We start from the raw sequence: 17,098 nt of genomic DNA on the forward strand, positions 1-17,098 counted from the left end.
ACTGCAGTATGAAGACTTTTAAAACATGTCGTTAGCTGACAGAGCGACGCAATTAGAGCAGCAATTATATCAAAATCGGAAAAAAATATATATAAACATTTTGCATTTAAAATAAAAAATGTTTTCATCTGTCAATCTGCTCTATCCAGAAGTCCTCGAGTAAAAAACCTTCTTTAAGAAACATTTTGCTGTAAGATTATTAATCTATGAATCCAAAGAATAATTGACAGATTAATGGATTTGCAAATAATAGTTAGTTGCAGCCCTAAAGCGAAGCAATAGAAGATCAGACCTAAGCTAGCAGCTCTGACTCAAGGACCCAACAGTCAGCATCCCTGAAGCAGCAATTTTAATTCTAAAACCATGCAACTAAAGAAACTGGCTTCATGTTTGGTGAAAACAGAGTCACAGACGTGGGAAAAGCTGGTAAAAACGGCTCCACTGCGTCTCTGAGCTGCAAGCTTCAGCAGGCAGAGAAACAGTCAGTTTAAAACAAGGAAAACGGAGAATTGAATCATTTCTGGACGGACAGAATCCCAGTGAAATCCCAGCTCAGACTGGAATAAGCCAATAATCCAGCCTCCACATCTTAACCTTCACTTCATTTCACACCACAGAGTCGGTCAACAGCTCTCCATCATTTACTGTTTACTGCATAAAACCAAAACCAGGGATTGACCTGAATTTATCCAAAGTTTTTTATGTTTTCAGTTAGTTTCAAGCAGCTGAGCAGCCGCCGTCTCTGCGTCCAGCTGCTCTGGGACCAGTTGGACAGTCTGGTCTCGTCCTGCAGTGTCCTCCCCGGCGGTCAGCCTAATTCAGAGGTTTAAGGTGAATCTGACTGAAGGAGAAGTGAGCGTGTGGCTGAACATGTCTGCTGCGCTCTGAATCAGGCGGTGGCAGGAGCAGCAGCCCAGGGGTAGGTCACAGTGAGCAGAGGAGGGAACAACACGCTCTCTGGTGCTTCGTTCATCCTTCACATCTGCAGCTTTTACTCGTTTATTCAGTCAGAACATAAAGTCTGCAGCTTAGAACAGCTGTGAGCTTCTGAAATCTGAGGAAAGTAAAACACATGGAGAGGCGTCCCGTTCAGTCTATCAATCAGGCGTGTCAGGAAGGAAAATGGTCAAAGAGGTCTAACTTCACTTGCTCCTCTTCTCCTGTTAATACGGTAAAGCCCTGGGGAGCGTCCGGCTCCAGGCTGCGCGTGATCCAAATGAGCCAATGAGCTGTCAGTCTGGGTTGCTGCTGCTGCTACTTTTAGACACAGCAGGCAAACCTGTGGCAAGCCGGGCGATGGGAAAGAAGGAGAAGACCATGAGAAAAAGAGAGCAGAGAAAGTGTGGACTGCTGGAAGAACTGCGGTGAACTGGTGAAAGAAAAGTGAAATGGCGTGCTCAAAGATGACCCTGCACATTTAGAGGATGTTTGGCTCAACCTGCTGCTGTGAAGCAGGATTCTCCACCATGAACAGAATCAACAATAAATCTGGATCCAGGAACAAAATGAGCTCCTTGATATGTGCTTGAGAATGGCTTAGTCTCTGGTTAAACCCAGGTTTAAAGCCGTAGGGAAGCGGCCGTTCCAACTGTTTCATTTCCGAATTCTCCCGAGTGGTGCCCGACTTTAGATGATTGAATAAAGTGAATGTGATTGGTCGATTATCAAGAGGGCGGGATTGTTATGGTGGAAGGTTTACAAGCAAGTTTGGTTGTGGCCGGTTTGTCGGAAGCATGTTGCTAACCAGTTAGCATCTTAGTGCTAGCAGGTTCCCAATGGGAAATTCCATTGGGACCAAGTAGCACTAAATTGGTGACTTAGAAACGACGCTGTCAAGGAACGCTATGGACAGCGGAAACATGCAAGAGGAGGAGAGTTTAGTGTCGGAGGTCGTGGATGAGTCTCCTCCGTCATCCATTTTTTATTTAGAGGAGGAAAGCGGGGACGAAGATGTTGTGGAAGAGGACGCCAGGGCGGCAGAAGCTTGGTTTGGTGTAGAAGGCTTCCAGCCGTACATGTTTGAGCCCTTGCCTCGCAACGCTGCCAGTTCTGTTAGCTCTACGCCTGCCGAAGACACAGACGTCCATCCCCGTGAACACTGGGACGCAACTCAATGGGAAAGGAAAGGATTCTGGTTTCAACCGCTGCGTATATTAGCTGCGACATATGAATCAAGATGCTATGACCGAAAACATTTGATTGACAGATGACCGTTGATCTACGATTGGTCGAATTTATCCAATCCAATCCAATCCACTTTATTTATATAGCACGGTTTAAATAAACACAAGGTTTCCAAAGTGCTGCACAAAAAGATAAAATAACTAAAATAAATAAAAGTAATAAAATAAAATAAAATAAAAGCACTGCCCGCACAGGATAAAAATATGCATGTGTATACATAAAATCGAATTTAGGTGTTCAGGCTGACGTAGAACTAACTGGCCTGCAGAAGATAACGGGAAAAATACAGATTTAAGGTAGGATTTTTTTTTTTTAATAGAAATTTTCTAAATTTTGGGACAATATCTAATAAAGAGTATATTTATATACATTTATATACATGTTTAAGCCAGAATGATTGGAAATTTAAATATGTTTTCCCTATGACTTTATCCTTTTTTCCCCCTAGTTTTAGCTTTTCTTTGCTCATATTATACACCGTTTTTTTTTGTTTGTTTTTTACTTACACTGATTTTATCCTGGTTTCCAACCTTCTTTTTAAATAACATTTCTATCTTGTTTTTGTTTTCTTAGGTCACTGAGTGCAGTTTGAAGCCCTTAACTTATCAAAGTATTCTAGAGTCAACATCCCATGTCAATCATCACAGATAAAGCAGTACCACAGTGGATCTTTATTTATACCTAAAACTAATACGTTTGCAGTGATTTAATGAATTTAGCGTTAATTAGTAAAAAAATTAAGTAAAAACATTAATTATTGTTGTAATCACTGAGTCTGGGAGCGGCCATTTTTGCCCAAATATAGTAGCCCCTCCCTCCTGCCATCTTCCAGCAGTGACGTCACGGTGCGGTAAGCCTAGCGCCATTCTCCCCGCTTTCCAAGCTAAATCAATGGGAACTACTAGACACATCTGCAATCAACAACAATTATTGAAGGTTTCCAGAGGACTTCACCATTGAAATTCACCAGAGCTATAGTGAAACTGACAATGCCCACGTGCATGGCAGCTGGATGCTGGAATACATCGGGTAAAAGTGAAAAAAAAGAGTTATTCCACCTTTCTGGTTCCTGATCCTCCACGGACGGGTTGGTCGTTGGATCGCCAACTTGAAGAGGGAGGATTTGCCATCGAACTTCTGGCCAGAGAAAAAACCCGTAATATGTAGCCAACATTTGGAAGAAGAATGTTTTCAAGATGACTTGGATAATAGCGCGTTGTGACAAACACCAGATACAGCACTGGGACTTGATCAACAGCCGATACCGCACCGTGACAATGTCACTAACCAGTAGGTGGCAGTAGTGTTCTTTGACAAAAATGGATGCCTCCAGTAAAGCACATTCACATGAAAATTACTCTGAATTAAAAACACTGATCATTTATTGAACAGGATGGAATCATTTCAGATTTAAAGAACTTTCAGAAGTTTGGATTCTGAATATGAACGACTTTTCCTTTAAAAAATAAAAGAAGCTGGTTGGGTCACAGAGTTTATACATTTTTTATTTTTGTTTTTTTTATAAAACTTCTTTTTTAAAATGTAAAAAAAGCAGGAAATGTTTCTGAGAGGTAGCGGTCGCCTGCAGACTAACGTCCTCCAGGTTCTGGGATGTGGTGTGACTTTCCAAACAGAGGTCTAGACATCATGTCAGTGGGATGTTTTTCAGCTGTTCAGAGTATTTTGGTTGGAGAAAGGAGAAGCTCGTTGTTAAAAGACACCAGTATCGACTGCTGGAGGGAGTCTGGATGTAAACCTTAGTCTGCCCTGATCGCCCTCCTGAGGTTTGAGTGCAGCGCTGCATGAAGGTGACCCTGCCGTCCGTCAGCGACTGCCAGGCTGCATTTATCTGATCAGGAGGCTTTGGTTGCAGAATGAAAGGTGATTTCATTTTCAGTCCGTCTGTCTGATGGAGGAAGGAAATCAGCAGAATGAAGGAAAACACTGAGCTGCCCCTGAGCAGAGCCAGTGTTGGTGTGTCAGAAATGGAAGAAGGGCAGAGGATGTGTGTGTGTGTGTGTGTGTCCTGGCCTGTCACTTCCTGTTGGACTCATATTCGGCGGCGAGGAGAGCCGATTGCTGTGAAATCTACAATTACTGTGGTGTGCTGTGTTATGACAGCGCCGCGGCGTCTGCTGACAGCAGTGGCCGGCGACAGGAGCGGGAGACCTGCAGTGTGTGTGTGCAAACACAGAGACAGCGCCGGCCCAAAACATTATCAGCCCGCTTTCACATCCGCGCCGCCTGGAGGGCCTCCCCGCCGCCGGAGCCCGGCGCTCTGCTGCCCCCCTCCGTCCCGACAATCAGGTCCCACATCCTGCAGCCGCTCGGACTCCAGGTAGTCCTTAAAAAGCAGAGCTCCTCCTGACGCGGCGAACGTTTGTCATAATGACGAGCGGCGGCGTGATTCAGAGCGGCGATGGAAACCTCCTCCAGGGAGGCTGTGTTCTCCTCCTGAAATAAACCAGCTTACATAACGACCTGCTGACGGCGCCGTGCATGGAGGAGCAGAGGAGGTTTCCGACCTGTAACCAGGCGACGCCTCGAACCGGTCCGGGTTTCCATCAGCGGCGTCATTAACGGGCTCTAAACCAACAACGGATGACTCTAACCAGTCCGACCAGTTTATTCTGACCTGGAAGTGAAGCTTTTCTCCATCCAACGGTTTAATGTAAATCCAGCTCAGGGCTGATTTGGATGCTTCACACCAAAGACATTTATCAGACAAAATAAAGACAGTTTTAGATCAAACAATATTACAGGAAACAAATAGTGATATTCTGTTCACTATTTTCTATTGTTTGCTCAATAATCAGGCAGCAAAAGGAAGATTTTATACAGAATCTAAACCAGGTGAAGATCAAACTTTCCCACTTCTGGATTATTTTCAGAGAGAAAAGTTTTCCATCTTAAATGCTAATGTTTTAAGTATTATTTTCTAATTCTGCCAGAATGCATGCCTTAGAACCTGCCATAAATACGACCGACGCTAAAGAAGGATTCCTTCAGGCCATAATTACAGCAGCGCTGCGATAACAGAGACTCTCGTTGCTCAGCTCCGTTTTAAACTCAGCCTAAATAAAGGCAGCGTTGGTCTAGTGGTTAGAGCAGTGCCTGCGCTCTGAGAAGGTTGCAAGTACCTGGTTTGATCCCCACAGCCTCCTCTCTAGGTTCCTGAGGAAGATCCCTAACCCCACCCTGCTCCCCGGGCGCCGCACAGTGGCAGCCCACTGCTCCCCAAGGAGATGGGTTAATTACAGAGAGTTCATTTCTCCAACGTGAGATCAATTAAGTTCAATTATTAATATTATAAATGGAGTCATCAATTCTGCTGATCAGCAGGAGATCCTGGAGTCGAACAAACATCCAACAGGACTCAGCGGAAGGACAATGATCCAAAGCACAACCTGAACTCCATCTCTGAAAGAACAGCACCATGAAGACTCATGGAGTGGCCTAGTCAAAGTCTGGAAGAACTGCTATTTTGCAAGTTCTCCCACTTAGAAACCATGGAGGGTCTGAAATGGCCATCTTAGATGCATGTCCAAAAAAAAATCTAGAGATCAAAGTGTATTTTTTATCTATTCATTTGTTTGATCCAGCTGCAAATAAGTATTTGAACACCTGTCTATCAGCTACAGTTCTGACTGTCAAAGACCTGTTACTCATTAGCTGCATAAAGACACCTGTTCACCCCAAACAATCAGCAAGAATCCAGCTACTAACAACCAGAACCAAAGAGCTGTCCAAAGACACCAGAGACTAAACTGTCCTCCTCCACCAGGCTGGAAACGGCCACGGGGAAATAAACAATCAGCTTGGTGGAAAAAGCTCCACTGTTGGAGCTTCATTAGAAAATGGAAGAAGCTAAACATGAATGTCCATCTCCCTCAGACTGGAGCTCCATGCAAGATCTCACCTGGTGGGGCCTTAATGATCCTAAGAAAGGTGAGAAATCAGCCCAGAACTACATGAGAGGAGCTGGGACCACCGTTTCCATGGTTACTGATGTAAACACAATATGACGTCATGGTTTGAAATCATGCATGGAAGGTTCCTCTGCTTAAAGCAGCTCATGTCAAGGCCGTCTTCAGGTAATGAGCATCTGGATCCAGAGGAGTCATGGGAGGAAGTCATGTGATCAGATGAGACAGAAATAGAACTTTATGGCCTAATTCCACTAACTGTGTTTGATGAGTAGCATCCCTACTGTGAAGCATGGGGGTGGCAGCATGATGCTTGGGGGTGTTTTTCAGCACATGGGACAGGGCGAGTGTATTAAGGAGAGGATGAGCGGCGCCATGTGTTGGTAGATTCTGGGGAAAAACCTCCGTCCCTCAGTTAGAGCATTGAAGACGGGTGGAGGCTGGGTCTTCCAGCATCACAATGAGCCGAAGCACACAGCCAGGATAACCAAGGAGCGGCTCTGGAAGAAGCAGATCTAGGTTCTGGTGTGGCCTAGCCAGTCTACAGACCTAAACCCAATAGAGAATCTTAGGAGGGAGTGGAAGCCCAGAAACCTGACTCTTCTAGAGAACATCTGTGAGGAGGAATGGGCCAAAATCCCTCCTGCAGCGTGTGCAAACCTGGTGAAAATCTACAGAAAACATTTGACCTGTGGAAATGCAAACAAAGGCTACTGTAGCAAATATTAACATGGATTTTCTCAGGTTTTCAAATACTTAATCACAGATAAATCATACAAATAAATAGCTAAAAAAATCTCACATTGTGATTTCTGGATTATTTTTTCTAGATTATGTCTCTCACTGTGGATATGTACCTATGATAATAATTTCAGACCCTCCAGTTAATTTTGCTCACTGTAAATCTGAGTTGATGTGACCTTAAATCCTACTTCATGCAGCCAGATAGTTTCTGTTTCAGGGATTTCTCCGCTCTGCAGGTCTGAGTGAGGATAACGAGGTTAATCAGAGTTAATAAGCAGGTAATTACTGCTTCATGCAGGCCAGGATGGAGAGGACAGCTTCTCCCTCTGGAACTACAGTCATCATTTGAGAAGCTTCTTTCTTTCTTTATTTTTTCTGGTCGTATCTAAAACTCGGAGGCCGCTCAGCGTTCTCACAGCTCCAGATGTTTGGAGACAACTTAGATTGGAGTTTCTACTAAAAACTTGATTTTACACCAAACAGGTGAAATCAAATCAGGGATACTGGGATGAAACGGGTTGGTTGAGTCACCATATTAATCAGGATTCATCCCAGTGGACTCTAGATGAGGTCCAACAGGCTCAACAGGAATAAACAAAAGCTTCTCCCTGTGAGGTTCCTTCTCTGGATTTAGAAATATGAAGAAAAAGCCTCCGATTCATTTTGATCCAGGTACGACACGCTGTAATCCAATCCAAGGAGGGAGGACCTCCTAATCCACTCTGACTGGTGTGCCATCAAAGTGGATTAATGCACAATAACACCCGCAGATAAATAAAGTCTGAGATCCGTTTATGGTCACTGACTTCCAGTTATTTTCCTCACAATGAAACGTTCAGTCTGTTGGGTTACGTTACACGTCACCGCTGAAAGAAACACTGATCAACACTCACTACAGCCACTAGTTATAATGCAAAAAAGAGCAATAAGAATCATTCACAATGCCGGACTTTGGGATCATACAAACGCATTATTTCTAAAATCTAAATTGCTAAAATACCAGGACTTGATAGAATACCAAATTGCAGTGTTCATGTTCAAAGTAAGACAGGCTATTGCCTGGAAATATCCAAAAGATGTTCTCTGAAAGGGAGGGAGGGTACGCTTTAAGGGGAAGGGGAAGACTAATAGATGTAGAACAACTAGAAAAAGATTATGTTTATCAATTTGCGGAGTTAAATTGTGGAACAAACTAAATGAGAACCTAAAGCAATGCCCAAATATATTCCTTTTCAAAGAAATGTACAAAGAAATTATTTTCAAAAGGTATAGAGAAGCATTGTAGAAAGTTTAGTGTTTTTTGTTTTATTAATTTCTAAAAATGTATGATGGAATATGTGTATACATATTTATGTATGTATATGTGTAGGTAGGGATGTATTTATATGGATATATATAACAACATATTTATAAATAATGTAAATTAAAGAAAAACAAGAATTAAAGGGGTAGGAGTACATAAGTTTTACTTCTTCCTACTCATTTTCGCACATGTAATGGAGGTATATTGACTCAGGAAAGAAGGGGACCTTGTTTGTTTTTCTTCTCTCCAATGTTTTAAAACATTGTTTTTTTGTTTTTCTCTTGCATGTTCGAAATAAAGAATAAAAAAAAAGAAAAAGAAACGACTCCTGAAGAGTCTGGAGGATCAAACCTGGACTCAGCGTTTGAGTTACATTCAAGACTTTTTAATGCCAATAGAAATAAAAAAGAACAACTTCACAATAAACACAATAAAAACCTGATCTTACCCAAATGTTTATTTTAACATAAACCACCATTTTCTGCCCCAGTAAACTGTTTCATTCCATTGTATACACGTGGACGCACTGTATATACTGTTTATACCACATGCACCTTTTCCTCCTTTTCACTATTGAGCCAATCTGATAAGTGAATTTCCTCGCTGTGAGATCAATTAAGGCTATCCTATTTTATCTAATCTTAAAACTCTCTATAGAGGAAGACAAATACTAAACTGAATGCATGAACTTTGTTTTGTTGCCTCCTCAAAGTCCATAATAGCTCTTCTCTCATTGTAGGCGCAGCGCCAAACATTATCCGGAGATTTGGTGTTAGTGTTGCTGATTTGGAAGAGACAAGGGATGAAGAGAACGTAGAAACATCTGATGCTTCTCCGTAACTTGATTTGGACGCTCTGCATGTGAGACGCCACTGCCTTGATCCGCATGGTGCCTCATCTACATGCACTGGTTCTGGCTTTAGCTGCGTAGAAAACTCTAGATAGGCAGTTTTCATTTTATTAACGTTTCCATGTTGTTTAGATAAATGGTTAGCAGCGCATTCCCATCAATGTCCGCCTGCAATTATCGTTTTTATTGGTTCCTCTTCTAAAAGTAGCAGCAGCAGCAACCCAGACTGACAGCTCATTGGCTCATTTGGATCACGTGCAGCCTGGAGCCGGACGCTCCCCAGGGCTTTACCGTATTAACAGGAGAAGAGGCGCAAGTGAAATTAGACACTGCTGTCGGACAATTTAGAAATTATTTAAATCAGGTTGAGTCCGGATTAGCCAGCAGGTGGGGCCGCAGGTCCAATAATCCGTGACCTCTACTCTATCAGGACGGAACTAATAAAGCCGTTCGGTTAATGTAAAAAAAAAGTTATTACCAATTATTTTCATGTTTGATTTGGATTCAACAATAAAATCCTTTATATAAGGTGGAAACAATTTTAAGACCCCATGAAAGATATTTGAATACCAATTAAAGTCTTGAATGCATTAGTTTTAGGTATAAATAATGATCCATTATTATTTGGACTTTTCCATTAAGGATCCACAGGAACTCTGTGGTCTTCATGGTCTCCATCATTCCAGATGGACACCAGTTTCCTTCCATGAAGGTTCTGATTCAAGGTTGTTTGTTTTTTAACCCGTTTAACTGAAGCTGCTTTCAGAGAAAAGTTTATCCAGACTTTCAGCTTCTCTCTGACGTCTCAACCATGAGGCTTAAAGACGCCCAGATGACGCTCAGCTCTGCCCCGTTCCTCCATGATGGATTGCTTCCATTTGCACCGCACTGGTTTCCCATTGATCTTTGATTCAGGATGAACTAAAACCAGCTCAGAATCAGGCTGCGCTCCAACAGCCCAGCTACCCTGACTGGTTTCAGCTTTAGCAGCAACTTTCCACAAACAAGCTTTCCAAAAAAGTTGGATTAGAGTATGGAAAAGCCCGTCTCTGGGCTTCCTCCTTCCTGTCAGCACTACATGGTGACCAGCTGGGAAAACGGGATTACTGGAGGTGTTCAGGTTGACTTCATGACTCAGATCCAGCCTCTAACAGGCTTACAGCATAACAGGATTAGAAAGCAAGGATTCCCCGATGCCTTCTCCTGAATGAAAGGTGAGACGAGGCCACGATGACGGAAACAGAAAGACCAGAAAGGTTTCTTACCCGTCTGTCTGAGGAGACCAGTCGGAATTCCTGCAGCAGCTTCCCAAACACGGAGCGGTGCGTCTTCCTGAACGGGTGAATGGTCCCCTGCCGGTAGGAATGGGAGAGTTAATGGAAGAAACATCAGCAAAGAAACTAGAAACCATCCCATGTTCCCCACATGAACCCACTCATTATATCTAATTTTCTGCATCCAAACATGAAACAGGAATAAAGCTGAACCATGAAGTCAGTTCTGGTGTCGATGAGTCAGACAAATGAAGACCAAATAGTTTTTAAGGTGGTATTATTAGGATCAACATGAATACCAGAAGTCCAGACCAGATTGTTTCAGTTTGTCAGACTGGGAATGGCAAAGATTGGCCAACGCTGCCACCATGTGGTCTATTTTAGCACCGCAGCTCCAATTTATCAGATCAGATGAGGTTTTACTTCAGAAGACCAAAGTTTAAGGTTCTCCCACCAAACGTATGAGCTCCAATCATTTTCAAACAGTCTAATCAAGAGACATTAAAACGTGTCAAAGGTGGGTTAAGGGGGGGATCTATGTTAAGAAAGACTGGAAAGACTCTGAGGTCCAAACCCAGAAATGTTTCTTCATAAAAAAAGAAGCTTCCCTCTTTAACAGCAGGAACACACTGCGGCTCTACCTTTCTTAGCCTCATCCGAAATACTCAGGTTATCCTGATCTATCTCTATAGTTCTGCTGCTATAGGCTTAGACTGCTGGAGGACATAGGGACCCCTTTTTCATCATTCTGCTTCATTCTATCTCTATTCTCCCACTCTGCAGAATCTGTTAGTTCAATCTCTAACGTTCTGCTCTCTCTGCTTTTTCTCATAGTAGCTTCATCTGGTCTGTTCCTGTTTGGCTGTGACTCCATCCTGGAGAGAAATATCAGCTGTGCTGCTGCCATCAACACCTTTGTTTCTAGATGCTGGAGCTTGGCCTGTTTTCCAGTGTAGACCTGTTTCTCTGACTGTGACTAACTGGATGTGCTCTCTTCATCCTCTGACATGGGAGCTGGCTCGGAGCTCGCCTGCCTGGCTGTGTGTTTCCTGGACGGGGCTGACTTTTACAGCTGCTTTTTGTATCTATGCTTCTTTTTCTATGTCTGCTTCTGTCTCCTTGAACCCCAGTGGGCCTCAACAGATGGCCGCTCACACTGAGCCTGGTTCTGCTGGAGATTTCTTCTTGTTCAAAGGGAGTTTTTCCTCTCCACTGTCGCTACAAGCATGCTTAGTGTGAGGGATTGCTGAAGAGTCAATGAGTCGATGCAATCAGCTGGTTTTCCTTAGATAGAAAACTTTGAATCAATCTGACTGGATGATCTGGTGAACTGGAAAGTGACCTGAGATGACATGATGTGAATTGGAGCTATAGAAATAAACTGAATAGAATTGGTTGAATGGACAGAGAGGAGACGCTTACCAGGACGTAGGTGTCTTGCTCGTGCTTCTTTCTGTGCATGGGAACATCTGCAGAGACAAATATCCTCCAGTCAGAATAGAAGGACGGTGAACTAGAAATGAGCAAAGAATTCTGTCTCTGGGTTTCAGAGGGAAAATAAACTCGTTTATTTCTACTACAGATCATAAAGCAGATTCAAAGGAAGAAGCCGACTGGAGAAACGTCTTCCTGCAGATGGTTTTCTTCACAGCATGACCTTCAAAGTTCGCTGAAGCATCTTCAATCTAAGCTGAAGAGTCAGCTCCTCTAAAGCCTGATTCATTTCTCCCACTGCATTAAACTGGGCTGACGAAGACTTCATCATCTTCATCATCACCATCACCATCATCATCATCAGCTGTTGGGCTGCAGGGTCTCCCAGGCAGCTCATATGTTTGTGAACACAGTGACTCTGAACCCTGACAATAAACAGCTAATCCTCAGCTTCTAGAAAGAAAACATGAGAGGAATCCTGAGCTGGTTTATAGGAAATCCAGCTCATGTTTTCCTCACTTCCATTATTAATCTCTCAGGAACTAAAAGGAGAAAGAAATAATGCCAATATTCTAACCTTGAGTAGACAGAGATCCCACCACACTGCAAAAATTACCTAGAAATAAGTCAACATTGCTTAAATTAAGTGTATTTCCCCTTATTTTGCGTAGGTAGAAAATATTATTTTTACTATTAGATAATATGCACTTGAAATAAGACAACGCAATAATCTTTAACTATCTTTAACTGTCTCACTTTCCTCCTTGATTCAGAACGAATTCGCTTATTTTAAGGAAAAAATGACTTATTTAGATATCAGTGTTTTTGCAGTTCTAATGATAAAAAGGGGAAAGCTCTTAAAATGTTTGTAGACGGCTTTTAAAAAGCTTTTCCCATTCAGCCCTATTAGGACGTTGTCCTCCCTCTGCTCCAGCACAGACACCTTCCAGCCGCCACCTTCTATCCCCGCTCCGGCTCTCTATTTCTGCCTAGCGACTCCGCTGGTCTCCCGCTGTGGCTCTAAGCTCCAGAGGGGCCACAGCTGGACGCCTCTTCTGGTTCTGGTTCTTGCTCTGATTTCCTGCCGTTCCTGTCTGAGCTCCAGGACACTGTTTCACTTTAATCCTGCGGTCCAGGTAAGTCGTTCTAACCACCAGGACCACAAACCGGGTCATGGATAAGCGGACCTACCGCACATGAAGGAAGCACCATTAACCAGATTATTATTATTGTTTTGCTAATCGATTAATCTTTTATTCTTTTTGATTAATAATCAGATAAGACTTTTTACAAAAATTAAAACAGGTGAAACAAACCTTTCTACCTGTGGAGTTCTGGATAGAGCAGATTAACAGACGATTAAAATGTTTCATTTAAATGCAAAACGTCTCTCTCTCTCTATATATATATATATATATATATATATATATATATATATATATATACACACATTTTTTTTATTATTTTGGTATAATTCCTTCTCTAAGTCGGTCACTCTTTCAGCTAAAGGCAATTTTTACAGTCTGTATACTCAAGTTAACAATTAATCGATGACTAATTAAGTTGATGATTATTTCAATAATCGATTAATCCGATTGTTTCAGCTCTGGAATAAATAAAAAAACAAATGCTGCAGCTTTAAAGCAAAGCCTCACTTAATGATTCTGTGCAGCATCTACTAATAATCAGATAGCTAAAGGTTCCTTAAAGAAGATTATTTTACTAAAGGAGTTCTGGATAAAACAGATTGACAGAAGAAAAGGTTTTTTTTTTTATATTAAATGCAAAATGTTTACATTTTTTTTTCCAGTTTTGGTTTAATTCCTGCTCCAAGTGTGTCGCTCTGTCAGCTTAAGACATATTTTACAGTCTCTATACTCCATTTAACGATGAATCAATTACTAAATTAATTGACGATTATTCCATTAATCGATTAATTAGATGAATAGTTTCAGTCCTAAACCAGACGCAGCTCCTAGAGTACGAGCTGTTCTACATACTGGTTCCAATTTCAGAGAATCTGGTGAACCCTGGGATGCCAACACTGACGGCTTTGTTTGGCTTTCCCCCAGTAAAAAATATTAAAATACAGCGAGTTGCTCTGTAAATCCATGTGGAGATGAAACCAACGACCATCAGACGTAGCGGAGACTTTTAGCCGCGCTGTGATTTACTTTCACCAGCCAGGTGGATATCTGGTGAAAAGCAAAAACCTTTTTCTCAGGTTAATCATTCAGTGATATTTAAGGACGTCCCACTCCATTATCAGGCCAATATTACAATATTAAAATCTCTGATATTGGAACGTTGATAAGAACACAGAGTTTCTGTCTAAAGTTTATGTCACCTATTGCATAATAATAAATGAGTCTCATGTCAATTATTGATGATAATTGTTCTCCTTTGAACAAATCTTTACTAACATTCTACAACACCAAATAATCTGTCAATTCACAAAGGTGCAACATCAGTATTAGGACTGAAACAATCAGATTAATGGTGATTAATTAATCATTGAAATAATTAACTAATTTAGCAATCAATTAATGGTTAACAGGAACATAGAGACTGTAAAACATACTTTTAGCTGACAGAGCGATCCTATATTACTCAATTAATGGAAAAATTAATCAACAAATTAATTGATTTGGGAAGTAATCATTAGTTGCAGCCCTAATTGGTATAATTTCAGAAATGTTTATAAGATCACAAACATTTTTCCAGACACTGTACATTCAAAAACATTAGAAATGATGTTACAAGCGGCAAATAAGCAGTCGCTGTTTATATTCAATAAATGTTTAAGCTAAGGCAGCGGAGTTATAACTTAAGGGGGGTTACTAATGTTTGAAACTAACAAAGCCAGAACTAATCAACTGAGAACTAATAAATGTGTGTCAGTTTAGGGAGCAAAATTATGGAATGTAATCAGATGTGTCAAATACTTCATTACTGTACTTAAGTACACATTTTAGGTATCTATACTTTACTCCATTACTTATTTTTCTTCCTACTTCTGACTTCATTACATTTTCACACCAGTATCTGTGCTTTCTATTCTTTACATTTTTATTCGTTACTCTTCGGTTTAATGTTTCTAAATCTTTATTTCCCGTCATGTGCTCCATCCAATGCAGATCATTGGCCCCGCCCACATCTAGTGAAAACTAGTGTGATTGGATGAGTCATAGAACGCAAACACTCATTGGTTAGCTAAAGGAAATCATCAGAAGCCAGCAGGTGTTCTTCAAACTGCTAACGTGAATTGTCTATGCCATGCTACAATGTGGGATTCAGAAAAAGATGCTAAAATGTCTGAAAGGTCGGACACAGGCGAGAGCTTATCGGGAGACGGAGACCAACCAGACCTCCCTCATCCTTGGCCCTATCTCAGAGGATTTATAGAAATAGTCGAAACATTGAGCTTTCAATTCATATAGTGGCATCTGGCTGTTTTTATTAAGTTTACTTTATACTTTTATACTTTAAGTAGTTTTTGGAGCAAATACTTTTTCTCTTTTACTTGAGTAAAGAGGTAAAGTTGATACTTCAACTTTTACCAGAGTGTTTTTAAACTGCAATATCTATACTTCTACTGAAGTAACAAATGTGTGAACTTTGACACCACTGAATGTCTTAAACGATGAAATAAAGATGTGTTACTCTATATTAGTTTTCAAAAGGACTTTAAAATATTAATATTATAAAAGGTTACAATGAAATTTTTGATTTTTCAGTTAAAGTTAAATATGTGTTTTGTAATTATGTATTAGTACAAATGTTTTTATTGCGAATTATTCTTATGATAGTACAGGATAGGAAAGATAAGCCTTGTGGCTTCAGCCTTTTTCTGTTGCTGTCTGATGGATTCTTTTGTAAAAGATATATTATTTCATTTTTTTGTTTTTAAACTGAAATAAAGTAATCATACATTCAAATTAAAAACCTAATTAAAAATCATCAGCATTAGATGCTAGATGATGGGTCCAACATGTAGGCTGTGGTTGGGGAGATGTCCAGCCTTTTAATAATCTCTAAAGTCCTGGAAGCTCGATAACAGAAAAGCAAAAAGTTTTCCTCTAAATTCATCTTCTTTTATCCTATCAGTGATTGGCTGCTACCTCTGACATATTTGGTCTTATTCGTTATAACCTGAGGTCATTTCAGTTCCTGACCCGCTGCTCTGGTGGCCTTTAGCAGCCGCTTCAAATGGAAACTAAAACTAGATTCTTCTTGTTTAACTGGGGATTTTTATTTCCACTGTCACCCAAAGCTTTGCCATCATGACTAAAAAACGGTTCTCTGCTGGTTTCCTCTTGAATGAACAGTAAAGATGTGAAACTGGCTGCACCGCTTCAGAGGACAGGAGGACCTGGATCAGGATCCGAATTTAAAAGCTGGACTGGATTAGATCCAATTCAGTATAAACTGGGTTAAACTGTTCCACATGGATTGGGAGAAAGCGACACATTAACAGCGATTTAAACGGTGAGTTGGAGAAGTTAGAGATCAGCAGAGATAAACTAAAGGCAGCAGCAGGCGAACAACAGAATAAACAAAGACAGAACCGATTAACAGAACCTTAAAAACAAGATTCCCTGAAGCTAAGAATGGAAACACCAGCTGTTAGCAGAGCTAGCATAACAAACCCGGCTCTTTGATGTTTATGACGTCCACCGACACCATGTCCGGTTTATCCAGCGGGATCACTTTCCGCTCCGTCACCCCGGACGGAACCACGTCCGGCTTCGGACCGAACTTTCTGGGGTAGAAATCCCCCGCTGCTTGGTAGGAGAGACCCGGGGACGTGGACATCATCCCGTCCATCGCCATCTTGGACTTCCGCCTCCTCCTCCTTCTTCTTCTCCTTCTCCTCCTTCTTCTTCTTCTTCTTCTTTAATGTAGTAAACACAGTTTGACCAACACTGCCCCCTGCTGGGTCCTTTCTTTTATGCCTTTATATTAATTATTAACAAACCTTCCACTTCTTGACTTTAGAGGATTAGGGCCACTGGGAAAAAAAGTTAACTGATATTCAAACATTATTTCAGTTTAATATGAGGAAAAAGTCATAATTTGAATATTTTGAATTGAAAAGCTTCCTGGATGGAACGGAAACGTCTTCAAACTTGGAAACAAAGTCCAGTGGATTGTTTTTTAAAAATTTTTGGAATGACTATGACCCGAATGACTGAGAATCTTCACCAACATACGAACTAAATATGTTTTAACAGAATTAACTTGTTGAAGAGATGGATCTAAATCACAATGATTCAAACTGGAAAGAAGAGGTTTGCTGAAATACCTCGTCTAATGGAAGGCATGAAGATTCACTGATTCTACTTGATTAGTTTTTGAGACATCCATCCAAAAGACATCCTGT

The 17,098-nt window shown here is 41.2% G+C and overlaps 1 protein-coding gene across 1 annotated transcript in view; it reads right to left on the minus strand.

The window, feature by feature from the left end:
* The window catches only part of LOC119798716 (zinc transporter 6-like), a 72,499-nt gene extending 55,913 nt beyond the window's left edge, over nt 1-16,586 (minus strand). The window contains exons 1-3 of the mRNA XM_038308288.1: nt 16,365-16,586; nt 11,704-11,750; nt 10,273-10,359 (exon numbers count right to left, since the gene is read on the minus strand). Coding sequence (XP_038164216.1) covers nt 10,273-10,359; nt 11,704-11,750; nt 16,365-16,548 — 318 coding nt within the window. The 5' untranslated portion in view covers nt 16,549-16,586. The remainder of the gene's footprint in view (nt 1-10,272; nt 10,360-11,703; nt 11,751-16,364) is intronic.
* Nucleotides 16,587-17,098: the final 512 nt, after the last annotated feature.

This window comes from Cyprinodon tularosa, unplaced genomic scaffold (assembly GCF_016077235.1).
Source record: "Cyprinodon tularosa strain WSP-4 unplaced genomic scaffold, ASM1607723v1 ctg634, whole genome shotgun sequence".
Classification (NCBI taxonomy): Eukaryota; Metazoa; Chordata; class Actinopteri; order Cyprinodontiformes; family Cyprinodontidae; genus Cyprinodon; species Cyprinodon tularosa.